This window comes from Megachile rotundata, chromosome 4 (assembly GCF_050947335.1).
Source record: "Megachile rotundata isolate GNS110a chromosome 4, iyMegRotu1, whole genome shotgun sequence".
NCBI lineage: Eukaryota > Metazoa > Arthropoda > Insecta > Hymenoptera > Megachilidae > Megachile > Megachile rotundata.
This window is the reverse complement of record NC_134986.1, coordinates 2,794,577-2,821,592: the sequence shown is the minus strand read 5'-3', so window position 1 is coordinate 2,821,592 and position 27,016 is coordinate 2,794,577. Positions and strand designations below refer to the sequence as shown.

Sequence of the window (27,016 nt, the reverse complement as noted above, 5' to 3'; positions counted from 1 at the left end):
TCCAAAATTCCAAAAATTCTCAAATTCACAAGTCCCAAAACTTTCAAACCCACAACTTCCATAATTTCACAAATTTCAAAATTATCCAAAATTTCCACATTCCCAAATCTCAAAATCTTTGAATTCTCGAATTATTTAATTCCTACATTCAAAAATTTCCGAGGTTTCTCAAATCAAAAAAATTTCCACAATCTCCAAAATTCCTAAATTCCAAACTTCCTTACCCCTAAATTAAAAAATTCCCGAATTTCGCTCTCGAGAAGACTTGCATCATCTCCTGACCTTCGCTATCTTCTCAAAACTCCAAAAGTGCCTCCTACAAACCAATCTCTCCATCTTCCGAAAAGACCTCGTGTTCGCTGCATTTTCCAAAAATTCATGAAGTTATTCCATTCGAGAGCGTACTTGTTCCCCTCGCTGTACACGAAGCCTTGCTAATATTTACAACGGCGAATAAACAACGCCGAACAAAGAATGCAGACGTATCTCTACGAGAGACACTTGCACCATTGCACATCTTGGATGCATCCTAGTAGCGCTAGGGGAGAGACCGATCCGCGAATCTCGGCAGAGTCCAATGCAGGTGGGGATGCAACACCCGCGATTTTCCGACTATATAAAGGCAGATGCACCGTGTATCCTTGGTATCAGTATCGGTCGTCGTTAAAGGACAAAGGGACAGGAATCGTTTGCACGAAGAGTCCTCGCTATGAAGACGGTGGGTTCCGGAGACTTAAGAAATCGTCTCGCGATCGTCACGCGATCGTTTCTTTGGGAACACGTTTTGGGAGCCAGAATCCGAAATTTTTACGTAACAGTGAAAGTGAAGAGGACTGTGACATTTGTGCGTGCGGGACGTTACCACGCACCGACGATTAATCATAATTCCGACGGACGATGACAAACGTCCGTTTTGAGATTCTGTCGCGGCTGAGATTAAATAAAACTGCCATTTTTCTCACGAAACTTGAGCTTACGTGATGCTTCTGAGTATTCTACTTACGCGCCTCGCAAACGAACGTCTTTTCCTCGTTGTTACGCACAGATCTTTCAAATCTTACGTTTAACACTAAAATCTCAGGTTTCTTATTTTAAATCACGAAATTTAAGATACTTTTCTGATTCTTATCCAGACGAACAATTTATGTATACACCATTCTCGATCTTTATTTGTTTGTCTTTATTTTTTATTTAAAATGCGGACATTATATAACGGTATGTTTAGTGTTAAACAGAAGCTGCCTCATCTTACTAACTTGCTGCTTTATTTAACCTTTGGAGGGCTTGAAAATGCTATGGTATATAAATTGTAAGTTTATTTTAAAAGCCTATAGGGTGAGATAAAAATCGATAGCCTCTTAACTATGGGGGTTAAAGAAAAATTATCCAAAGCGTTTTCATTTGGAAAAAACTGTTAACGCTATATTATAACTGTATACGCCATATCCTATTCTTAACGTGCAATTTTTATTTCATAATTTTTACTTTAATTTCTATAGTTTGGTAGATATGCATTTGGAAAAGTGCATTGCTTATAATACTTTTCATGCTGATTGCGAAGTCAAACTCCGAATTTTCAATGATTGAACTATTATAAACAACATGTTAGTAAATACGAAAATATTCGAAATTTTTTTTAATTTTTATGTTTTTATATTTTTTAATTCTATACATGTTTATTAATTTATTTCTTTGTTTTCTTTCACTTTAAATTATTGTTTCAGAATTATTCTTGTTTCTCCATAATTTGCTAACTATACTTTTATAAATTTATATTTAGAAGTATCTAAACATAAAATGGTTTTGTAGTCCTCCAAAAGATTAACTGAAATTTTTATTTTTTTTAAAGGAAGGGTATATCTAACTTATCTTATTATTTTATTATTCCTATCTTCACATAAATTGACAATCTTTTGGACTTGTTAGAATTTAAATTTGTCGCTTACTTGGATAATTCAGACAGTAAAAGAGTCAACTGCTTGAAAGGTCCAAGTTCAAGTCACGATCGAGCATTCCAATCGGCAGATTACGTGTTACTTATGTAATATAGCTGTCGAGATGGACCCGCCAATTAGAGGTGGATGCTAAAACCTTGCACCGATAATACGTGTGATTAAATAATCCATTTTATTTAACAAAATTGTAAATGAAGTATTAAAATTTCGTACGGTAAGAATATTAAGAAACATAAATTTTATTTTACAATATAAATTTACTGTTAAATAAATTATATTGCGTAGGAAAATTAAGTTATTTCTCTTTCAGAATTCAAATAAACTATTTCGATTGTTAACTTCTGTTTTACATAATTGGATTTTATAGATAAATGTATTTGCTGAATTTACTCGGATCGAAATAAACTTACTATTCGTTGTCAGTCCATAGATTCATGCATATTATTCTAAATAAATTTTCGTTTCTTTTTATATTAAAAATAGACACATTTGTGCACAAATTGAATTTGTGCAATAAAAAGGTACCTGTGAAATTACAACGATAATAAAGGAAAAGATATTATAATTATTTCTACATTTCTCAAAAATGAGGAGGAATTTATGTATTGATATAACATTTTAATATTTTCAGAAATCTGTATTTCTATCACAGTTGACAATATTGACATAAACGAATTAGATAAAATTTAAAAAATTACTTGAATACAAATTTATTGAAATATAGAATAGAAAATTATTGCATTTCATAGTTAAATAATAAAAGAATGGGAAAAAATTTATTTTCATGTTTAAACGCATTCATGCAAAATTATTCCAAATAGCATTTAGTCCGATGAAATAGTATATCATTCAAATATGCATTTTTCGAATACATTATTTGAATAATATTTAAAAATGTCTTATGTAAGTAATATTTTTACAAGCAAAGCATCTTCAACGTTATTTTCATTTATAGAAGTTCTTATGAACAAATATAAAGAGTAAGGGTATAATTTATGTTCAAAGCTTTTTAAACACCGAAGATTTAAATAAAAACTGAATAAGACAGTTGGAAAATATTAGAATAGCTCAATGATAAAGTAATACTCTTTTAAAACAAGAAACCGCAGGTTTGAACACTTCTTTTATTGTATATTTCTTTAAATTTCTTTTCCGTAAAATTCATTAAATATATTTTTTAAAATTTGTTAAAAAACACAAATTTTAAAAAGCAAATTATTTTAATAATTATCGTTATACATAATATAGTAATTATAATTTCATTTTAATTCAGTATAATTTTTTACTAAAAAAAACTAATTGTTTGATTAATCAATTATATAGAAAATTAAGATAGTACGAAAAATAACATAAAATTACAAGTTTTCCTCACATTCATTTTAGGTTTTTACATAACTGTACTCGATCTGAATTAAATCGATAAATTGACGATTGTTTGTTTCTCTTATTACAACAAAATCATTTTATTCTCAACAATAATAAACAATTAAATTTAACAAACATTATTTAAAAAATGCGTACACCAAATTGTAATAAAAACTTCATTCTTTCAATTCATAACATAGAACAGAACTGTCCAAATTATTTCTACTCGTTCGTAATACAAATTTAAAAACGAGGTAGGATTGACATTACTTTACTATTACATAATCCATAAAAATAATATTTTACTAGCATACAAATTTTTATATTTTAGGTATAACCGTTATATCATCAAGGTGAGTCAAATAGACTCACAAATCTAGTTCCTATTCATTTAACAATGCATATAATTTAGTAGATAATTTTTTAAACGGTACTAAAAAGTTTTGAAAATATCTCCTAAAAATAAACTGTTCCTACCATTTATAAAAATCAGTATTCATACTAATATATTGCATCGGATTCTAACTGCCTATTTACGTTTATGAAAGGTTTATCCAGATAAGAGTTAATCAAAACATCCAATATCAGTATATTGGTTGAGACCCAAGTTTGAAAAGCTATAGATTTAAATAATGAATTTTTATATAATCTCTGTTTACGCAGATCCTCATCTTCGTGACAGCGATAGTGGCAGCTCTCGCAGCACCACAAGGCAATCCAAATGATATTACAATCGTAAAGCAAGAAGAATCAAACAATATTGGTGTAGGTGGATATCACTTTAGTTACGAACAAAGCGATGGCCAAAAGAGGGAGGAAACTGGCGAACTGAAAAATGAGGGTACCGATGATGAATCAATCGATGTCACTGGTAGTTTTTCCTTCACAGCACCAGATGGTCACACTTACAGGTAAAGCACTACAAATCATGCAGAATAAACAGATTATAAAAGTCCTGTTACATTTATGAAAATAATTGTTTTATTAAAGGGTTGATTACACGGCCGACAAGGACGGATTTCATCCTACCATAAACCTTGTTTCAAAGTAAAACATCGAAACTGATGTTCTGCATTATAAACACTAGGATTTTGCGACCATCGGTATAAATACATTAGAATATCTTATACGTACCTTGAAATAATTGTAAGGCACGCGATTCACTGTTAGAATATTGATCATCAATTCCAAAATTTTACTTGCTCTCATTCACACACTTTACAAGCTAATCACCTTTAACCATTCTTTCTTTTTAATGGGAGTATTGGATTTAAAATAGATGATCGCTGCCCTACGTTCAGATAAAAAAAAATTTTTTAATCATGCAGTCGAGAAAGATAAATACTTCCCTATCCTAAATTAATTGTTACATTTAGGGTATAAAATTTGTTCTGAAGTAGTTGTTACACTTGTGGATAACTTGAAATTGAATTGGTTTAATAACTGCTACTGTATTCGACAAATTTTAATTACGTATAAAATATCAGCTAAAGTACGTGAAATATGTCAAATGCTATTTCTAAAATTTTTATTCTTATTTCCAAATGTTTCTTTATAAAATCGATATTACTCAGACAAATAAATATACATTTTAATAAGCGCTATCAATAATCAAAACAAAAATATATAAATGTAACAATCAATGTGGGGCAAAGAAAGTATTAAAATTAAATTTTCAACCATAAAGACTCTTTTAAAAATTATGTAACTAAACATGTTCAAAATTATGCATGATACGCTTTAAATATAAATAATAAAAAAGTCATCAATGTTCACTTATATTACATAGCTATGATAGTATGCATTTCATGTTTGATTGTGAAACGCGTGCCACTGTGTACGATAAGTTATACTATATAGTTTCAAGAAATTACTGTTAAACATTTTGAACGAGAGACTATTCATGGTCAGTTTTTAGAGAGGCGACGACGTAGCACTCATTTACACGCCTAAAAACTCGCGTGAAGATGAGTACCGTTTTTATACATATACCCTTCTATATGCATAGTAAGAAACCAATCGCGCAATAAATATATACATAAAATAAACATGTGTTATAAATTTCAAACCTTCCTATATTAACAGAAATATTCATAATAATATGTTTAAATATAGTTCAGAGAAGTTGACCAACAGGGTTTTTGTTAATATTTTATTTTGAATATTAATTAATGGTACAAGATAATTTTTACGATAAAAAAGTAAAAAAATGCTACAAAATTCTTAGCTTTCATAACAAATACATAATTAATGACACTTATGTATATTTAATTATATATTTGTTAGTAACTACTCTAATAGATTATAATCATTCTGTTATTTACAGTATATTATATTACATGATATAAAAATATTATAATTAAAATAATATATACTTCTAATGCATTGATTGTTTAGTTTATAGTGAATAATATTTTTAAAGATTTTAATACGTATCAATTCATCTTTTGTATTTAAAAAAATACTATTGAATTCATTATAAAGTTGCTTTTATCTAAATATGAGAAATAATTCAGTAAACTTGATTTGAATAATTTTACTATACTATAGAAGAAATTCAAGTTAAAAATAAATCATTTTTATTCGACTACATGGCAAAGAAATGCAATTCATTTAAATATAATATGCATACTAACTGCTATTAAAGCATTTTCATTATGTAACTAAAAGTTATAATTTAAATAGTTCTTAATTTTTATACGAATGATATTGTATTACGTTTAAAATACAAAATAGTTCATTATACTAACTTTCGTACGTTATATCAACTTTTAGAAAAAGAATTTATCTTAATGTATGAATATACATTATTCATATTAGATATACTAGATGTACATATTAGTTATATAATTACATTATTCAATATACACAATGCTGTGTATAGTAATTTATATGCATAAAAATAATATATAAGCGTACTTGTATACGCTATACTTTGTAGTCTATGTTTAATCTAAATTATGTTACGATAATACCGATGTTCCACCCCAGGAATGTATTAAGTTCAATGTTTTATTAAGTTTTGAACACCATTCTAACCTATCTTCCTTTGTATCGGCTGACAACAGATGCCTGTAAAGTACACATAGTAACAAAATTTAAATAAGAAATTACATATATTTATGAAATATTTGCGTTCAGTATTTACCTAATTGTTGTTGTAGATCCATTCCTAATCATAATTAAACTATCAGTATCTTCAGGTTCTGCAGCCCTTGTTGTTTCAAGCAAAAAAGTATTAGGACGCGCACAAATATCTCGAGAAACTAATCCTACGTTAGTTGTGGAAACACCTATAAATATTCAAATAAATAAATGTACATTTATGTTTTATATAGTATTATAATAAATTCACGAGCAATTACATTGTAAGTCCAAACTTCCGATAGGAGTCTTTTTTCGTTCATCATCAGGATATTTCCAGTATGATAGAGTAGAACCTTTAAGCAAACACCATCTACGATGCCAAGCACCAAAACCAGAAACATCTTCAAACATTGTAAGAAATCCTCTGTGTTCAACTGATACTGAAAGTTCGCACGAAACATGCATCTGCAATCGACCTTCTAAAGGAGATTGTGATGGTACCTAGAAATTGTATAAAATAGTCAATTACCGTATATTGAATAAATGATTATTAGAAAGTATTACAGTGCAGCTTTAATATCTGCTTGATCAAATTGTTTCTATTTACCTTGTTTAATGTAAATTGTTGCCGATGTATTTCTTTCAAACTGAAAATAACATAACCAGACAACTGAAAAGCGGGAGATCTAACAGCAGATGGTCCAGCTGGGCTTTGTACACTTGGCATCACTAAGCGACTTTCTTGTTTTAAATATTTCTTTGGAGTTTTATTCGCTAACTACAAAATATTTAAGCAATTGCTATAAAAACTGAATGTATGTATATGTCAGTACAAATAGTATAACTTACCTTTTTGTTACAAGCAGTGTTACTACTGCTACATCCATTATTATTATGAATGTGATATTTAATTTCATGTGGCAAAATTTCAGGTTGTGTCTGAAGCGAGTATATCTCGATGGTTATTTTAAAATCATTATACAAATCATTCAGTTTTAATGTTGATGGAAATCGGACACACGAATCGCCAGATTCTGCCACGACTACTGGAGTTGCGACTACGTTTTCCAAATGTCGCATTAAACAGACAAAATGATGACATGTATCTGCAAAATACAGTTAAATGAAAAATAATTTATTGTCTTCTTTATAGTATTTTAAATCTGAATGTGTTGCTTACTTCTGCCCACGTTGCGGAAATAATCTCGTTTAAGAGGTAACGTGATAGCAGAAACTGTCAAAGCACCACTTTCTTGTACTTCTGGTGATCCTGGAGTAACAGGTCGTAGTGTACCTTCTATCTTCAACCGTTGTACTTCATTCAATGCAGCTTGCCGTCTGTGTGCTACAATGAAGACATTTATATGTATCGTGTTATTCAAATAACATATAACAAATAAAAAATATATAAGAATTACTAGCAACGAGTAGCAATCTTTCTCCTTCAACTTGCTCCCTTGAATCATTGAATTCCACAGTGGAACTACATAAATTTAGTGCCTGACTAGCCTGACCAATAATTGTTTGCTGTTTACATATTTCATCCAATAATCGTTTTACTTTGTCTTGTACTAAAATAACTTCGTTTTTAGAGTCAGGCTGTGTTTCATCAGGAGCGGTAGCAACTTCTTGTGTCCTCGATATTATACGCACTGGTGTTTTAGGCGTCTGAAATAAGTTCGAAAATTAATTTTCAATTATAATACATGTACATCTATTAGTATAAGGATCTGAAGACATAGAAATTTTTGGATATAAGGATTTTACGATGTAGGGATTTAGCAATTTAAAAATATACATTATAATATAAAATATGTTTTGCCTTTATAGAATAGGTTATAATATTCGATTAACATACCTGAGATTGTTGTCGTCTGTAAAAACTAACGCTATGCAACAGTGGCACACAATTGTCACCATCCACTATATAAGGTTCACCTTGTTTAGGAGTCCCAGGAGAAACTTTCTTTATAGGTGAGCGATATGATGACCTTAAAATGTAATATATAATTTAATTTATAAATTGTATTTATATCACTGTTGCTATAATTTGTAAATCTTACCCTTCATTATATTTAAAACTCGTTGATGTAGTGGACGGACTTTTCCCACCTTTATTGAGCTTTGGTGGTGTTGGTCCCTCTTCTGTATGTGCATTTATATTATTTGCTTCTTGCAGTGCAAGGCATTCATCCAAATATTCATCCATTTCATCCAATACCGAAATATCGGAAGTTGTACTGTCTGGATCTGGGTCAATTGATCTCTAAAATTGTGTAATCAGTATGTTACTTAATTGTATAAACTGAGTTCCAGTCTACAGTTATTTACAAATACCTTCTTATTTAAATAGGTATGTTCATTTACTGCCTGTAAAATACTTCTACCAAGACTAGTATTTAATTCTCCGCTTTCTTCATCGCTGTCATCTTCAGTTCCATTATCCTATATTTAAGTAAGCGCAGTCGATTATAAAAATTATATTAAACATAATCCTTTTCTATCTAACAATTCTTTTCATTACAAAATAGTTTTAAAGAATTATTTTACTTGTAAATAGTATTCAGCTTCAGTCCCTGTATCAGTGTCAGTTTTTTCGTCTAAAGTCGCAGTTTCTGCTTCTGTGCTATTGACAGTATATTCTGTATCTGTTTCCGTTTCCGTTGTATTATCGATATCAGAAAGATTAGGATAGATATGTCCAGGTTTAGGTGGTGCAACGCGAATGCGTTTAATGTCAGATATTACTTTCGTTTGCTGCGTTTTAGGTGGACTGCCTACAACTGTGAAACATAAAAGTATAAAAAACATGACAAATTATTGTAAAAAAAAAGTAATGTTCATAATATGTACCTTGTCTTTTAGCTGGTGAACTTTTATTTTGGATAGATATTCGATTGTCCTCGGATGCATGAACCTTTGGAAGTGGTGGCGGAGGAGGTGGAACGCCATGATCCTATAAAAGAAACGTATGAATTTATTCTCATTACTTATAATTCAATTAATAGTTAAAACCTTATTTACAGGTGCAGGTGTCGGTTTTACAGGACAAACTGGAGAATTTTTGGGTGAATTAGATTTTCCTTCGCTGCTTTCACTTGTCCTAATACAGGAACCGGCAGCTGCTTTTGCCATTTCCTTATTTCTATTGAAACGCGAACGTAACATATCCAATTCCCGTTGCCTTTCCAAATAAGTGGTACGTAAAATATCATTTTCCATTTCTTGCTTATTTAAGCCTTGTTCAAATTTTTCTCGTCGAGCATTAACAGCATTGTTAGGAATATCAGCTTTAGACCATTCCTTTGCTATAACAAAATTTTATTTCCCCTTCAATAATTGGTACTAAATAATTAAATAATATCTAAATATTTCAATTTCTATGTTCTTGTATATCTAATTTCTCTTAATAGTTAATTTCAAATTGGAAGTACCTCCTGACGATGAATTATTCTTGTCTTTTTCTTGCAACTTTTTCGGCGGTATTGACATTGTAAGTGGTGCCTTCGGCAGCAGAGGTGGTTCGCCTTTATTTTTTTCAAAAAGTGCCATCCTCTCAGAAAGCGTCATTTGTGTAGGATCTTTAGCTTTTGTTTCAGAATTTTTAGATTCAAATAACGAAGCTTTGCTCAATACTGAACCTGGACTAGACTGAACTGGACTTTTAGGAGAGCTATTATATCCATATCTAGGTGCCAATCGGGTGCCGCTTGTGCTAGGCATTGCATTTTTTGTTTTCTCTGGAGTATTACAATTTTTGCTACTAACATTTTTTGGAGAATTTTCTGCTCTTTCGTAAAACGTTGTAGTAGATTCCTGATTGTGCCCATGTTGTGGAGATGAACCCGAAGCTACCGAGTTTTTTTCCTGAGAACAAGCCTTATAGTCATATACAAGGCGAGTATTGCTTTTCGTACGACTAAAGCCTTGAGATTCCTGTAAATAGCATTTTTGTCTAACAGCTTTAATCATTTGTAATTTATATCCCTCTCCATATTCATTACTATCAGTATGTATAAAAGAATGTAAGAAAAAATAAATTATAGTAGTTGCAATTATTTTAATTCACAGAGAATTTGTTAAAAGCTTTAGTCATATATGTTGAAAAAAATAATATTTAGAATAAATTAGAACTACTTACTAATGATTCCAATGTAGACTTATCCCATTTTAGTTGCTTTGTATGATATACTTCTTCTTTCTTGGAACTACTGCCTTTACTATTTCTATTTTCTTTGTTGTAACCACTCGTGCTTGGCTGGGGTTCTGACGCATTTTTCACTTGTTCATTTAATTTAGCTTGTATTTTCTCTGCTTTAGTTTCTACTGGTTTAGTCTATAAAAATATTTAATGTTACATAGTTTTTTAAAATATAATAATAATTTTAAAGTACTTGTAATCAATATACCAAGGTTGGATGTGAGAGATCATCTTCCCAATTATTAATAGTTGAGGCAAGAGCTGCTAATCTATCCAGTCTAGCACCTCTTTTTTGTGGTTTCTGTTCAATGACCTCTTCTTCTGCATTGAACCTTTCTTCTGTTCTATGAATAGGTGAACTGAGTTCTCTACTGCTGTCATCTATAAATTAAATTTTCTTATAATAATAATATAACAAATATAGAATTTCGTACTAACTGAATAATATCAAACTGGACCAACCATTATGAAATAATTGTATTTATCATTCACACATAAAATGCAAAGAATAAGATACATACATGTATCAAAGTAGAGTAGTGTAAGAAACCAGTTTTAACTGATCTGTGTAGGTGTACCATGCAATATAGCTTACCAGAATACAGTTTGCCAAGCCTCTGTAGTTTTGATCTCACATTGTGAACTCCAACCTTTCCATTCTCTTTGTTTATATCTTCCTTGTTTTCATTACTATTATTCTTAACCAGAGATTTCCGGGGTGACTTTACTGGAGACACACTTTCTGTTGATACTTTAGCAGGAGATTTTGTTGGAGTTTTAGACTTAGTAACTTTGAAGTTATAAAAAAATATAAATTTTGTTAGCATTTCGTAATACATTAAAATTATCATTCATCAACATTTTACTTTATTATGCATGAATCATTATTACATAACAAAAAAAAAAATAATCAAAATTATATACTAATACCTGTAGCCTGAGCCAAAATTGCATTTGCATCCTTTAAAGGACTTCGTCTTTTTTTAACATCATGACCAGCATTTGATAATTGAGTATCTAATTTTTCTCTCCTTGCTCTAGCACGCTCCAACATTCTCTATTTATTCAAATTAATTATTATTATTATTTAAAAGTTAGTTAAAATAAAAAAGTGAGTAATATACTATTCAACGTTATTTGACAGGGTTGAATGCAATTATTGATTTCAACTGAAATATTTTATTTAATAATTGTTTACTAAAATTTTATTATATTTATTATAAATTTATCTTTGAAAAGCTTTAACAGAATTGTTTACTTTTGCCGCAATGACAAATTTACAAAATTTTCAAGGATCGTTTTATGCTAATTTTGGGGAAAGAAAAGACAATATTTAAAATAAATATAAAGTAATAAGAAACTATTGAATATATGTAAACAATAAATTGTTGTAAATACATATGTTTCTACTGAAATTTATTTTTACTGTTTCTTCATTACAGTTTAAATATTAATTGAAGTGATGATTACGTTGAAAATAATTTTTATCCATGTAATTTATGTAAAGCCTAAATCCTAATATTTCTAAAACCTAAAATTCATAGATCCTAAAAAATCTAAAATCCTACATCCTTAGATACTTACATTCCTATATAAATTAAACATAAAAAAGGGGGCAGTTCATATTATAGCCCTATTTTAGAGAATAATTAGGTGGAATCAAACTAAATTTTATCTAAATGTATTTATATACACATTTTCAAAGATTAATTAACCTTTTTTCTTGGTATTTCATTGAGATTCCACATAGATTTTTATTACATTATCAAAAGTAGTCAATGAAAATACAATTCATTAAAAATAACAGTCTGTAAAAACCAAGATATTTGTTATTGATTATAAGTGTATTTTGGATTCATACTCTTTGCTAATAACAATTTTGAATTCTGAGTAAAAACAAATGTATTTTTAACTTTTATGTTTGTATATATAATACACTTGATAAACATATCAAATTAAAATACCAACAAATCAATTGTTTACATTATGTATAAGAAGGAATGTTACTGTATTATGTTAACAAAAGTTTGAGAAAAGTAATTACTATGTTAGTCATCAGTGGTCAAAATAGTCAGGTAGATGGGAACGTTAACTACCGCTACATAATATCTGCATACTGCAATAGAATGAATGAGACCTACCTGAGTGAAAGGGTCCATTGTATGGAAAACGGTATTCTCCTAATCCCAACTCTCTAAGTAAACCTAAAAGGAAATTTTGAAACCTAAAATTTGTATTCACTTTTCCTAAATATATCGATATTATTGAATTTTTGGACAATTGTAACGTCCCAATTTTAAAGGAGGAAGTTATTTTCGACCGTTGAATTTGAACGCAACCGCCATAGTAATCAAACGCGTTTGAAACTGAAAGTGACAGTTCTTATTTTTGCACATTTACGTCAATATTAATCATGCAATAAACACTACAAGTTCACACTAAATACTTCTGAATAAAATAATGATACTTTCACGCGATAAAATTAAAACAATACATGAAAATACTTACCTACAATTCAAACATCATAGGAAGCGTCGCACAAAAACCAACCGAAGCTTTTCGTAGGATTGGAGCAACTGCGATGCTGTAAACGTCATTAAATCTGTTGTTGGAGGGGGGTAGTGTACGTTCGCATAGGACCATTTCAAATGAAACATTCTCATTGGTCAATGAAATAAGAAATTTTTGTTACGCGCATATATACAGGATGTCCGAAAAATCTTGGTTAACGATCAAGTCATTTTTTCATATTACTCGCCTTTCTCTCTGCGAAAATTGAATTTCGAAATTCTTCAAAATATTTCTAAGAAAATTTTTCATGCTTTGAACATCTATTTACATTTATCTGGAAAACATGTATATTTGAACTTTTCATATACTCATTGCACTCGTAAAATAACAGTTTCTTCCAGTTTGTTGTTGTTGTTGTTGTTTATTATTGAGGACGTCGACTGCCGTGGTCATTAGCCTTCCAGTTTGTAATTATGCACACTGACATTCATGTTCAAATCCGCTTAAGGAAGCACATGCTTTTTTCATTTAAAAATCTCTTATAGATGTAAAAACTGTAAGCTTCCATTTATTACTCTTCAATATATAATTCAATATAATATTCTCTTACTATGTAAAAAGAATTAAAAAAGATTCATCAAAATCGGTTAATGCACTCAAAAGTTTTTCATAAAAAAGAGTTCACATAAAAATTGTTTTTTTCTTACACATAAAAGTTTTAATCGTAGAAATATATATCGTTTTATATCGTTCAATTTCTTCCTCTACAACTTTTTTTTAATTCTATTTTAAGTATATAATTTATCCTAATTACTAAAAATATTGTGAATTAATAATATTTAGTAGTTTTAGAAAAATATTTTTATTACAAAGAATATATAGTACAAATTCTTTTGTGAATATTACTAAACGTCTTGATACAAGATTATACAAATCATAAATAATACTTGTAAAAGATTAAAAACATATATGGTCTTGTATAAAATCTTGCTGGAATGTGCCATACATATTTTGTAAACGTTTCTCTTTCAAACATGGGATGATTCATCACCTGTATCAGCTGCCATAGCTTCCCTATTTTCATATGCCCAGAAACCATGGAATTCTATTAAAATACTGACCATTGTATCTCCTTGACCACTGAAAAATATAAATTGCACAATGTATAACAGAGAATCTAATTTGCGTTTGTTTTAAATTTTCGGAAAATCGAACAATTATTTACCATGATAATAAATCTTGCAACGTGATTTTACAAGGATCTGCAGGTTTTACCATATCAAATATTTCATCTTTCACATCTTCAAATCTGACTGGTTCTTGACCATGCATGGTCATTTGTTCTTGTATAGCCTATATATATAAAAATTAATAATATAGCACTCTAAAATATAAAAAAGGTGTATAAATATTGTTTTACATACCCGAAAAAAGTAATTAAGGCAAAATGTGTCAAGATAACCACGATTATTAATATCAAGGATTCTAAACAAATAATGTAAACTTTGTGGTTCATGTCGATTTTCTAATGCTAAAACGAAGTCCAAATATGTTTTATAATCCATTTCTCCCTCATAAGTTAAACATTCTTGGAATACTCTTTCTAGGAATACTCCAGTTAATGTTCCTGTACCATATCTATCAAAAAATTATTATAAAATTAATATACTTGTCAAGATTTCATAAATTTTATAAATGCACGTAAACTACCCTGCAAGTTCCTCTTTGTTAAGCATTCCATTATGATCTCTATCAAGATTAAGGTACTGTCCATACACTTTAAGAGCTGACGGAGCTGAGAACCAGTTTGCTTCTTGAAGGTCTTTAGGTAAATCTTCATCTCTTAATTCTAATAAATCATCTAAGAAACTACATGCCAAAATATCTTGTATTCTAACTCTACCAGTTCTGAGAGGATCAAGAAAAAATAAAAATTTTCTTACTGCGGTACAAACATAAAATGAATGAAAAGATTTTTCAAGTCCTTCAAGTTGAGGCAAAGTTGGTATTAATTCCAAAATATAGTTTTCTAAATCCTGTAAAAAATAAGAATGATGTATTTGCTTTTCTTTCATTTAAAATAAATTGACATATACTAAAAAAACTTACTGATTCTCTGAGATATCCTTGACCAGTAACATCGTATAAAGAAAGACCAATTCTTGTTTGATGTAACCAAACTTTTCTCATAACATAATTAAACAATGCCATTATACTAATTCTACCATGAGGATCACCCTGCTGTAATTTAGCAAATACAACAGCAGTGAAGTATGGGTTGCATTTTGTGCCAGCTAATTTACCCACTTTCTTAAAATCTTCATAATTTATTAGTTGTTCTTCCCCCGATAAAGGTGGACTATGATGTTTATCCAAAAGTACCCATAATGCTTTCAGTTCATTGTTATCAAGTAATTGTCGTGAACGCCTTTGCAGGAATAAAGCTCGTGTTTCTTCTCGTAATTTTTGTGGCAAAATTTCATCTTCTTTTGGTAGCTGAGGTAAACAGAACATATTAGAAAATAACATTTTTAAATATTTCTCTACAGATTTTTAATTTACACACAGTACCTTGAAATAAAACTTAGGAATCACTTTATAAGTTAAGTCTTTATCTTTAGCTTTGGCGCCCTTCCACTGTTCATATATTTTTTGAAAATATTCGTCTTCTTTTTTTTCATGTTCTTCCAATTGTTCTTCTGCTGCAAAATTATTGTGTACTCATGATATACATTTATATTGAATGATAATAAAATATACACTTAACAATCACTATTATTAACAAATATTAACTTGTTGAGCATTAATTATCATTAATAAATATTAACTTACATTTATTTGCTACAGCACATTTTCGAAGTACTGTTTCCAGTTCCATTTGTTTTTGTTTTGAATCACTTGTAACTAATTTTAGATAGAATCATTATACAACCTCCCAAGCGCCCTCTCGAAAGAGAAAATAAAGAACAGAACAGAATCATTATACAAAAAGCACTATAATACATTTTGCTATACTCCAGCTGATCTCAGAGAGTTTAGTGACAAAAGCTCAGGTGTGACCTCATGCGGTGACTTGCAGAAGTTCGGTGGATCTTTGTCTATTTTATATGTTTTTGGTTAGAAAAGACAAAGATTGTAGATATCTATTTTTCAAAAATGTGGAAAACACGAATTCTAAACGCCAATGGCATTTTTATTCCCAAAATGTTCTCCAATTCGTATCGTGCTAAAATCTCTTTTTCTTCACCTCACTTAATCGCAAAGCTTATTAATTGAAGAAGATGAATATTTTTAACGAGATTTCTGCCCGACGTTACTACTTTTATGACCGATATTGCTAAAAAAAAATTTAATTGTTTTTTTTTAATTTCTTAAAAATCTCAAATTTTCCAAAAGTTCTACATATTGTATTTGGACTGAAGACTTTACTCCCGTAAAAGTATAAAATTAGTATTTGCCATAAAAGCCAATGTTCCTCGCGGCGGGTGACGCGCTTTTAAACCCGCCGCGAGGAACATTGGCTTGGTACGACTATATCTGCGATGCTTACAATAATTGCTGAAGAATCCATTAACGGCATATGAAGAGGCATATAATGCCCAGAATATTGTAAAAAATTGTAAAAATGATGATATTTTCAATAAAAAACGTTGATAGCCCTTTTTCAAAAGAGGTGATTTCAAATTATACATGTAATAAGCATCGCTAAAAATAACAAATTTTAAAAACATGTATTCTCTATTCTATTTCGTAGTATCGTACACAAAGTTGCAAAAAATAGTTTAACATTTAGTAAAAAAATTTAAAGAAAAACTATAAATTTTCAAAATTTTATTTAAACAAATAATACAGTTCACAGACTCACAGTTCAAAAAAAATCTTCCAATTATCTCCTTTAATTCCGGAGATATTCCCAAAAATATAATTTCAGTTCTTAACTTTGAGGGCAATTATCACCCCTTCAATGCAAACAATGGCCAATACAAAAAATATTTGTCAAATATTTTCTTGAAAACTATCTTTCACATAAGTTTCATTTAAATCGGTGTGTTCCGGTTCAATATGTTTCTTAAGTGCGTTTGCGTAACAACGACAATGGTCTACGCGACATTTAGTTTTCCGAAGACGACATTTAATTTAAACATAATTCCGTATGCATTTAAAATGCAAAAAGGAATCGTATTGAGAAGCACTGAATATTCCTTATGAGCAGAGGATTGAATAAAATAAAAGATATACATAGAGCTATTTTAATTTTTGTTTTGTTTTGTACGAGCGCTCAAATACGCGTCATTACATGTATTCATTCATGCCGATTCATTCGCTGCATTATACATAGTTGTCCTTCTATGTGAAAAAAATATGAAATAAAACAACTTTAAAAAGAAATTTTATATTTTCAATGATACTTTCACACATGTAATTGTAAGATTCTTCTGATTAAAGTAAGACAATATGACGTAATTTAGGATATACTGCAATAATTTATTGCAGTGATGCATTTAGTATAAGTTAGATGATAGTAATTCAAGTAAATATGTCTCGAATTACGTCGTCTTTGGTCTTATTTTAATCAGAAGAATTTCACAATTACATCGGTGAGAGTATCATTCAACGAAATTAAAAAATAAAAAAAGTTTTATTGTTGCATTAATATTGTTACTTCTTTTCTACGTTCGAAGCTCGACTTGAGCTAATTGTAAACCCAGAATCGACACCTCAAGGAATAACTGCAATGCTTGGGTCCAAATTTTTTGCAGTTATCCAGTTTTTACCGAAATATAGAAATATTTTATATTATATCATTTTTATCTTTAATAAGGAACAGTATTTTTCCCAATTCATTGCAGTAGTTTTGAACGCAACTGCGTACAAATGAACAACTAATTTAAATATTAATTATTAAATAAAAATGGATAGAAATAAATGAAAGTTATTTTTGTTTAAGAATGTGTACAAGAAAGACAAAGTAAAGGAAACGATAAGCGAACATAGGAGCGAAATTTTTTTTTCTTTATATTGTTCATTTTTAATAAAAAAATTTTGTTACTATGGAAATCGCCCAAGTCATAAGTGAATTCGCATAAATAAGATGATTGTACACTGTGTATAACCCCACAATATTTTTATTGCGAGGAGCGGATTGAACACCATGTGTAAGTACAATGTAAGGTAAAAATAGTTACATAAGAACTGAACTGGACGCATCGTTATTTATGTTCGTGTTTTCGGATAAAAAGATACAGAGTGCTGGGTCAAAGAAGAGAAAAAAACTTATTACCTTAAGCTTGTACAGCCTGCATATTCATAATTTGAAGTATATTCATAATTTATAGTATGAATAGAAGACGATACTATTGCTGTTGGTGATAGATTTGATAAATGGAATTACAGTTCCTGGATTGATATTTTCTGAAAATGTGGGTTTCGAAAATTCAACAAAAATGTTTTATTTTCTTTTGGTACGCAACAGAACCGATGCCAAATTTTGTTTTTCTGTATTTTACAGAAGTTATTAACACAAAAAAAATCGTACCTCAACTTTAACTTTACTCAGAATTACTGAGAATTGCTCATTACTACTATAGCACACCTGGGGTCCAACCGGTCTTATAGCCTCGGAAATCAACTGCACACACGGAATGCAATCGATTTCGAATGGGTTAAAATTTAATCGTCGGTTTAATGTCGGTTACTGTCTCCTCCGAAAATATTGTTTTTGTCAACCAGCAATCGTTACCGAGTTTCGAACGGAGAACTCAAAACATGCACGGTGCTGAACAAACGGTACGAAAAAGGATAATAATCGTCAGAGCGGAAATGCGAGAGTGCAACAGCGAGAGGGTGAGAGTACATGTATACGTATGCATGTAACCGGCGGCTCTTATAGTAGATAGACAATCGAGCGAAGACATATTAAGTACTATAAGTGTACAGAGCAGAGTCGAATGCGCGTGTGTCCTTTTTTTTCTTTTGAATTATTACTGTTTAATGAACTGAAATCTTGGTTTGCCACGCTTCTTTTTGCCCCAACCATTTCTTAAAACCTAAAAACCTTCTCCATGAAAAAATACATATATGTGCCAACTTTCACTGCACTTTGTCAAAGGGTGTCGAAGTCTATTAATTTCGTATAAACTTCCATTTTTATATATATAGATAATATCCTTTAGGAAATTTTTTGTAATATGTAGGGAATGAGTCCCATCCCGGATTCCATCTCGTGGTCCATCCCGCGACCGATCCCAGGCCCCACCCGTTGCCCCACCCTTGGCCCCGCCCGCGCCTACATCTACGATCTCGCCCGCGGCCTCGTCTGCGTCTTATATTTGCAACAATTTCCTGCAACTTTTTCAGCTGCTTTTGCAATCTTTGAAGGTTCTGACGGTGTCGCCGTCGGCGGTTTTGTATCTGGAATAGGAAAAAAATATCTTTCGCATTCACAGAATATCATGACGAAATGATAACAAATCACATACTGTTTAACAGATTTATTGTACATATGATTAAATAATACACTTACACCCGTCACGCGCGTTTTCTCGCCTTGTTGCAGCTGTTGTTGTTGTACCTGCTGCTGTTGTTGAGGTTGTTGTTGGGGTTGTTGAGGTAGCTGTTGCTGTTGTTGTTGTACCTGCTGCTGTTGTTGAGGTTGTTGTTGCTGCTGTTGATGAGATGGCTGCTTCGGTGGTAACTCCAAAATATATGCGTCATAAGATGCTGCGTATAAATGCATAATAATAAATACAAAATAAATAATAATTAAAATAATAATAAAAATAATATACATTGTTCTTCCTGTTTATTAATTATTTTTTTTAACAAAAATTATAGGACGTGAATTTATGTCAGCAGCAACCAGAAATAGAATTTCAAATGACGTGAATTCAACGGTCACAAATGTGTTAACATTATTAAAACTAGCAGTGTACACTCGCTACGCGAGTAAAGTGAGTTTATTGTTTATCAATGCGAGGAATGACAAAGTTGTCGAAATTGGAAATCGAATTGCCTTTCAAATAATTATCTATCCACTGGTGAGTAACTTTAAACGAACCTGTCCCAATTTCAAATCGGTTGTCATGTGTCTTAGTTTGATAATTTGGAATTGGTTCCGAAAGTTTGTTTATTTGTTTGTTTGTTAATAATAAGTTTCTTAACAAAATGAAAGAGGAAAAAGTTTTACTGTTCTTCATTGCCGATATAATAGTGTGTGCACTTTTTTTATATTTGTAATATTTTTGAAGGAACGAAAATGACCCATAATTTTTTAAATGGAACTATATAGTTTTTCATAGATAAATCGATTCTCTGAAATATTCTGAATAAAAAAGTATTAGGGTATAATGGTAAAAAAAAAACGATAATTTCTAAGATATTTTAAGTTTCTTTTTTAACATAGTATGCCATCCTTGACATCACCTTGTTCATCAGTGATAGTGGATATCAAAAAAATAACACAAACTTGCACACCTGTGGCCATAGACGAACATTTTGATACCATATGTATAGGGGTGCACCTTGCCATCTTCTCACATAATTGCCGGCTGGAAACGGCTAAGCCGTTTTATATAAAGATAAGGTGAAGTAAGGTAAGTGCAGACTGGTTTTTGTAAAGTTGGTATTTAAACATAAGTATTTTCAGTCTGCTTCAGTCAATTACTACTGTTAGAAAATAGAAATTAACAAACGGTCGACACAGGCCATCCGCTTTTTAACCGACTTCGAAAAAGGAGGAGGTTATCAATTCGATCAGTATATGTATATATACAATATATATCTTTTTTTTTTTTTTATGTGTGCCCGCCGATTACGCCTAGCTGGATGGACCGATCGGAACGAAACCTTTTGCATTTGGTAGGTTCTGACTCCCCATTGGTACCATTATCAAAAAATTTTTCATTTTTTAATTGCAAAGTATTGTTATTGCAAAAAAACCGGCAACTTTTGAAATAAAGTTTTCTCGATTTTAGTGCGCTTTTAATATCTTATCACGGACATGATTCTGAACAATTTTGTTCATATAAAAATTTCGCGGAAAGCTTTAGTTTTCGAGATATTAGCGAAAAATTGTTGAAAAGTTTTGAAATCAACTTTGGACGATTTTAATGTCCTTTTAATATGTTATCAGGGGCACGATTCTGAACAACTTTTTCCTTATCCACAATTAAGGGGAAGCTTTAGTTTTCGCGTTATTAGCGAAAAACTATTGTTACTAATATATTGAATTCTACGTATGCTCCGTGTCTCTGGTAGTGTGTATGAGTCAACATGCAGTCGCCGATTTTCTACTGTTTCTACGAACACGTCTTGCCGGCCGATAAAAAGTGTGAAATAAAATAATTTTTAGAAAAAAAATACGCCGACTTCGAAATGCACTAAAAAGTATAAAATAATTTCTATTTCCTAATGTAGTAATTTCTATTTCATTCAATCATACAATTACGTAACAGGTATGAATGAAACCTATTTACTCGTTAGGTATTATATTAAATACAGTTACTCACAAAATTGAGCGTACAGTTCGTTAGCAATGAAAATTGACGGGAAAATCAATACAAACACATATATTTAACAGTAAATACATAATATATATTTTATTCATATATTGTAACAAATAATTCGTAAATGAATTTCTAAGTAAAATAAGTAATATCTTTATATTTAACAAAAAATGTAAAAATATGCTTGTTTTCATGACACAAAATTGAGCGTACACATAAAAATTTTTAAGTTATACAGATCTGTATTGAACGAAGGTTGGTGCATTTGAATATGAAGTCCGCGAAATGTGTTTTCTACCTTCATTTATTAAATAAACAATAACAAAACACAATCCATTATCCGTAAACCAGCAATGGAGTAGAAAAGAGTGCAGACTGATATTTCTACACGTAATCTTATTGTTAAGTTATATTTACAAGGTAAATCTTTTCGTGAAGTAGGAAAAATAGTTGGAAGAACACATTCGACAGTTCAAAAAATTATAAACAAATTTCGTTATGAAGGTACAGTAAGAAATAAGCCTGGGCGAGGAAGAAAAAGAATATTAACAACAGCCGATGTGAGATCGATTTGTCGACAAATTAAAATAGATCCACAAACAAATATTAGAAATTTAACATCAGAAGTTTCCTCACGCATAAAAACAAAAATTTCAGTAGAAACAATCCGTAGAACATTAAGAAAAGAAGGGTATAACGGCCGAATTGCCAGAAAAAAACCGTACATTTCACAAACAAATAGGAAAAAGCGCTTGGAATTTGCAAAAACGTTTATTAACTATGACGAAAGTTTTTGGGAAAATATTATATTTTCTGATGAAACCAAAATAAATTTATTTGGACGGGACGGAAGGAAACAAATCGTATGGAGAAAAGCAAATACCGAATATGATAAAAAGAATACATGTCTAACCATTAAACACGGCGGAGGATCTGTGATGTTATGGGGGTGTATAGGGTCAAACGGGACCGGAAATGTTGAATTTATTGATGGAAAAATGGACAAAATACAATATTTGAATATTTTTAAAAAAAATTTAAAACCATTAGCAGAAAAATTAAAAATGCCACAACTATATTACTTCCAACAAGACAATGACCCAAAACATTCGTGTCATTTAGTTCAATTATGGTTGTTGTATAATATACCAAAATTATTAGAAACACCTCCGCAATCGCCAGACCTGAATCCAATTGAAAATGTTTGGGGAGAATTGAAGTTTAGAATGAGAAACAGACATTTTCAAAATATAGAAGATTTTAAACAGCAATTAAGAGAAGAGTGGCAAAGTATTCCACCAAATTTCATAAAAAATTTAATTCATTCTATGCCCCGTCGCTTGCAAGCAATAATTAATGCCAAAGGATACGCAACGAAATATTAATTTATATAGATAATGCGATATAAGTGTATAAATAATGTTAATTATGTATATGTACGCTCAATTTTGTGTCATGAAAACAAGCATATTTTTACATTTTTTGTTAAATATAAACAAATTACTTATTTTATTTAGAAACTCAATTACGAATTATTTGTTACAATATATGAATAAAATATATATTATGTATTTACTGTGAAATATATGTGTTTGCATTGATTTTCCCGTCAATTTTTATTGCTAACGTAACTGTACGCTCAATTTTGTGAGTAACTGTACATTTCAACCTTTTCGGAGGCGGCGCAAAATTAAATAACATATTCAAAATAATCTTTTAATTTTGCGTAATCTCTGCCGTAAATGTAAAGTTTGCCGTAAGTGTGAAAGCCCGAAACTTTTATGGTTTGTTACATAAGTAATTACGATCGTAATCATATCGTGTTTGGTGTCATTTTAATCATAAAAACGAGACAAATACGATGGTAAAAGTTCCATTGACGAAAAACCAAAAATAAAAAATTTTAATTTTTGAATTTTTGAAAGACAGAACACGCACGAGTCTTTCATATTTGCCGAACACTTCAACCTTCTGTCCCTCTTTTCCATTCGCAGTCTTCTTTTATGTTAAAAACTTTAAGCGCTCGTTATACACGCAATTGTTAAAGTAATTATATCATGTTTGGTGTCATTTTAATCAGGAAAACTAGATAAATACGACAGTAAAAGTTTCATGAAACAATAGTAAGAAATAAGAAAGTTGCAATCTTTTTCTTTGCTTGCATTAGTATGTCTCTCACCGATATTCGATCCTCGTCGTTTCGGCGACTGATCGTGTTTCATTCATGACTGATTTCGAGGGGGGTCCCCCCAGTAGCGATGATAGAATTTTAACATTTACGGTAGAGATCTTTTTAACATTTACGGAGAGAATACTGTATTATTATTATTTAATATCATATGTTTTGTAATCAATTATGTTTATAATGTAGAAAACTTACCACGATAAACAGGCCAATTTGCCATATCAGTATCTGCTCTGAATGATGTCCACACTGTAAATGAAGACTGCAGCGAAAAGCGTGCGAAAAGTTGCTTCCTTACCCCCACGCACTTTTTAAAAAATGAAGAGGTGCAACATGTGTTTTCTAAACAGTTTGGAAAAGGGCCGAAATCGCCTGCATCAATAATATTACGTAGCGCGTACTTCAAAATATACAAGTAAAAACTGTATTGTACCTGATCATGATAGTTTTCTCTATAACTCATGAACAATATATGATAAATAAATCATATATTGCTTTGTAACATTTCTTCTTTTTTATTTCATATCACGTAATCCTTAATAATAATCCTGTTATCACAACACTTTTTTTTATCTCTTTACCCATATTTCCAAGCGAAACAATCGGTCAGGAAACCCCGACGGAATAGAATTGCAGTGACGAAATTACAGTGTGTATATTATTGATGACCTTAAAATCTTTTTGTATTACATTCAAAACAACTCTTTTTATCGTAAAAAATACAACATAATTATTAATATTTTAAATTAACCATAAAAAATTTGTAATATTGTGTGATGTTATGTTTTATAATTTGTTTCAATGAAATATAGAGAATACTTAATACAATAACCAAGTATCACTTGTAAAATGGATATTACATAGAACAAAATATATAATGATTGTTTCCTTTTGGTACTCCTTATTTTTTTGTAAAATATATGTGATACCTGAACATAAAAAATGGAGCGTTCGAAAACACGAAAGAAATAAATGTTCAGTCAACTGCGTACACCATTGACAATAGACTTTCTCCTTATTAAAGTTCTCCATTAACCCGAAGGTTAGTACATTGCTTTTGAAAAGGGCAGGCCATGTGGTAAAACATTGTCATCCGTTGGATTTTTGCCTGGACGCGAATTTTATTTCTTATAGCTCACATTTCTAATATTTATCTCTTACAGGAATAGCAATACAATAATCACATAAATTATTTTTATACGTATGTAACATTTTTCTAGCATTATATCGATGTTTGCGTTAAAAAGTATTTAAAGTTATTTCAATTATTACAAAAAGTACATTTTATTAAAAAAATATTTTTATTATGCATACGCTTTATTTGTAAATAATTTTTTCTCTTCTACTTATTTCTTATATAATTGATAACATTCAAATTCCGCGGCGAATTCGTGTGGGATCTCCGATCAGAGCTCTCCCACTCCCTACTTGTACGCCGGTGCGCGACAATTGAGAGACGATCTCGAACAGCGATCGCGATAGGTCACGTATAGAATAATTACGAATGCAGATCAGTGTATTAATATTCTTTTCTATTCATTCTTTTTATTTTTTGTAGTAAAATACTAGCACATAATTAATTATTTCGCTTTTTACTAGAAAATTCTTCACTTATATTAGACGCGAGGCGTTATCTCTTCCAAAGAATGCGTAGCGTATATGGCTACACGCTAAATTATAAACATTTCATATTTCATGTAATATGCTATCTTTTTCGAACCAGTTTGGCGTATATAGTTTCAGGCTAAATAATAATAAAAACATTCATGAATACTGCGTCGAACATCAATCGTAGCCAAATTTCTAATCAGTTGTACGTGAAAAAATGACCCTACTTATCTAGCAAACAAATTAATAACTATTAACAATTATTAATTATGTATTCCTTTATTTCTCTAAAATTTTGACAGAAAATCACACGCATCCGCATAAAAAGATTTAACAAAATGTATGCTGCGGGCGCCCATCAAACTTGCTATGGCACTATAGTTTCACCGTAACGTAACAGAAACCACCCAAAATCAGTCCTTACATTTGTTTTTACCTCGGCTCTTTAAACATAAAATTTTACAATTGCTAAAAGATATAGTAATATACTACCTAACGAATAAATAGGTTTCATTCATATCTGTTACGTAATTGTATGATTGAATGAAATAGAAATTACTTCATTAGGAAATAGAAATTATTTTATACTTTTTAGTGCATTTCGAAGTCGGCGTATTTTTTTTCTTAAAATTATTTTATTTCACGCTTTTTAGTGGAATGGGGAGAATTGTATAGGATACTGTGAGACAGTTCTTCCGGGCTTTTTTTTTGTCTGCGTAAATGCCATGAACATAATTAAGTAAAAGACAACATGGATATTCGTTTTTCAATTTTTTTTTGCAACAATAATCCTTTGCAACTGAAAAATGAAAAAATTTTTGGTAATGTTACCAATGGGGAGTCAGGCTCTACAAGATGCGAAAGGCTTTGTTCTGATCGCACCACCCACCTAGGAAAAAACCGGCGAACATACATAGAAAAAAAAGTAAGGGACACTCTTTCACGGACAAGTACAAACTAATTACATTATAATTGAGGTGCTTCTATAATTGGTGCTTCATCCATTTGTTCTTTGTTAACTTTCTTTGCAAAAATTTACTGCGCATGTAGTATCTCTTACGGTTTAGGACTGCGCAAGGGTCAAAGTATCCGTAAAATAATAGCAGATCCTGCGCAACAAATTTTCTGACAAATCAAATTGATACATTTTTAGAACGATACGGAGACTGTACCAAGCAATGGGAATAATACAGCAACATCAACGTGAACTCATCTTGCTGCATAAGTCGCGTGCCAAAGCGGTAAAGATTAGTTAGTGTTTTGATACAGTGCATTGTAATTGCCCTTTCTTGTCTTTCCTGTGCATAGCACGGGGCGTTCCACTAATATTAATAACGATAGTTTTTCGCTAATATCACGAAAACTAAAGTTTACCGTCAATTATGCATAAGGAAAATGTCGTTCGGAATCATGCCACTAATAACGTATTAGAAGGACATAAAAATCGTTCGAAGTTGGTTTCAAAAGTTAACAACAATTGTCGCTAATATCTCGAAAACAAAAGCTTTCCGTCAATTATGCATAAGGAAAAAGTTGTCCAGAACCACGCCCCTAACAACATATTTGAAGGATATTAAAATCGTTCGAAGTTGATTTCAAA

General features: G+C 30.6%; 4 protein-coding genes and 1 long non-coding RNA gene across 11 annotated transcripts in view; 1 reads left to right on the top strand and 4 right to left on the bottom strand.

Moving 5' to 3' along the window:
- LOC143264407 (uncharacterized) overlaps positions 1 to 1,194 on the bottom strand; it is a 46,157-nt gene extending 44,963 nt beyond the window's left edge. The window contains exon 1 of the long non-coding RNA XR_013038136.1: positions 1,004 to 1,194. This is a non-coding gene — a long non-coding RNA (uncharacterized LOC143264407). The remainder of the gene's footprint in view (positions 1 to 1,003) is intronic.
- On the top strand, positions 566 to 5,368 carry CPR28 (cuticular protein 28). The gene is made up of 3 exons (XM_003707186.3): positions 566 to 718; positions 3,984 to 4,231; positions 4,311 to 5,368. Exons 1-3 carry the CDS (start codon positions 710 to 712, stop codon positions 4,369 to 4,371), a joined length of 318 nt encoding a protein of 105 aa, XP_003707234.1. The 5' UTR covers positions 566 to 709; the 3' UTR covers positions 4,372 to 5,368.
- Positions 4,903 to 13,224, bottom strand: LOC100881947 (anillin). 6 transcript variants are annotated; one of them, XM_012294400.2, is made up of 20 exons: positions 13,117 to 13,224; positions 12,750 to 12,812; positions 11,539 to 11,665; positions 11,204 to 11,398; positions 10,817 to 10,989; positions 10,549 to 10,743; positions 9,842 to 10,343; positions 9,423 to 9,715; positions 9,261 to 9,363; positions 8,958 to 9,190; positions 8,745 to 8,852; positions 8,471 to 8,673; positions 8,266 to 8,398; positions 7,826 to 8,075; positions 7,588 to 7,752; positions 7,257 to 7,513; positions 7,015 to 7,185; positions 6,686 to 6,908; positions 6,469 to 6,613; positions 4,903 to 6,392 (listed from the first exon to the last, which is right to left on the bottom strand). In XM_012294400.2, the coding sequence occupies exons 2-20, from the start codon at positions 12,765 to 12,767 to the stop codon at positions 6,284 to 6,286; spliced, it is 3,603 nt and encodes a 1,200-aa protein (XP_012149790.2). In that variant the 5' UTR covers positions 12,768 to 12,812; positions 13,117 to 13,224; the 3' UTR covers positions 4,903 to 6,283. The 6 variants fall into 6 exon arrangements, with proteins under 6 accessions (XP_012149790.2, XP_012149792.2, XP_012149794.2 ...); XM_012294402.2 differs by having other exon boundaries at positions 9,432 to 9,715; XM_012294404.2 differs by having other exon boundaries at positions 9,842 to 10,286.
- A 733-nt stretch (positions 13,225 to 13,957) lies between these two features.
- Positions 13,958 to 16,111, bottom strand: LOC105663699 (serine/threonine-protein phosphatase 2A regulatory subunit B'' subunit gamma). 2 transcript variants are annotated; one of them, XM_012294398.2, is made up of 8 exons: positions 15,952 to 16,111; positions 15,691 to 15,821; positions 15,427 to 15,615; positions 15,229 to 15,360; positions 14,830 to 15,155; positions 14,544 to 14,757; positions 14,345 to 14,472; positions 13,958 to 14,259 (listed from the first exon to the last, which is right to left on the bottom strand). In XM_012294398.2, exons 1-8 carry the CDS (start codon positions 15,995 to 15,997, stop codon positions 14,148 to 14,150), a joined length of 1,278 nt encoding a protein of 425 aa, XP_012149788.1. In that variant the 5' UTR covers positions 15,998 to 16,111; the 3' UTR covers positions 13,958 to 14,147. The 2 variants fall into 2 exon arrangements, with proteins under 2 accessions (XP_012149788.1, XP_012149787.1); XM_012294397.2 differs by having other exon boundaries at positions 15,229 to 15,615.
- An 824-nt stretch (positions 16,112 to 16,935) lies between these two features.
- On the bottom strand, positions 16,936 to 25,894 carry LOC143264402 (uncharacterized). The gene is made up of 3 exons (XM_076531412.1): positions 24,004 to 25,894; positions 19,643 to 19,839; positions 16,936 to 19,530 (listed from the first exon to the last, which is right to left on the bottom strand). The coding sequence occupies exons 1-3, from the start codon at positions 24,269 to 24,271 to the stop codon at positions 19,267 to 19,269; spliced, it is 729 nt and encodes a 242-aa protein (XP_076387527.1). The 5' UTR covers positions 24,272 to 25,894; the 3' UTR covers positions 16,936 to 19,266.
- Positions 25,895 to 27,016: the final 1,122 nt, after the last annotated feature.

Excerpts from the sequence above, each read along its gene's own strand:
- LOC100881947 (XM_012294400.2), bottom strand. Across the intron at positions 8,674-8,744 it reads ATACCTATTTAAATAAGAAG|AGATCAATTGACCCAGATCC; the intron begins GTATTTGTAAAT and ends ACACAATTTTAG. Across the intron at positions 7,186-7,256 it reads ACACTGCTTGTAACAAAAAG|TTAGCGAATAAAACTCCAAA; the intron begins GTAAGTTATACT and ends AATATTTTGTAG.
- LOC143264402 (XM_076531412.1), bottom strand. The coding sequence starts at position 24,271 with ATGAGTTATAGAGAAAACTATCATGATCAGGTACAATACAGTTTTTAC. Across the intron at positions 19,840-24,003 it reads AAATTGGCCTGTTTATCGTG|CATCTTATGACGCATATATT; the intron begins GTAAGTTTTCTA and ends ATTTATACGCAG. Across the intron at positions 19,531-19,642 it reads AGAAAACGCGCGTGACGGGT|ATACAAAACCGCCGACGGCG; the intron begins GTAAGTGTATTA and ends TTCCTATTCCAG.
- CPR28 (XM_003707186.3), top strand. Across the intron at positions 4,232-4,310 it reads CCAGATGGTCACACTTACAG|GGTTGATTACACGGCCGACA; the intron begins GTAAAGCACTAC and ends GTTTTATTAAAG.
- LOC105663699 (XM_012294397.2), bottom strand. The coding sequence starts at position 15,997 with ATGGAACTGGAAACAGTACTTCGAAAATGTGCTGTAGCAAATAAAT. Across the intron at positions 15,616-15,690 it reads TTCCTAAGTTTTATTTCAAG|CTACCAAAAGAAGATGAAAT; the intron begins GTACTGTGTGTA and ends TGTTTACCTCAG. Across the intron at positions 14,758-14,829 it reads AACAAAGAGGAACTTGCAGG|ATATGGTACAGGAACATTAA; the intron begins GTAGTTTACGTG and ends ATTTTTTGATAG.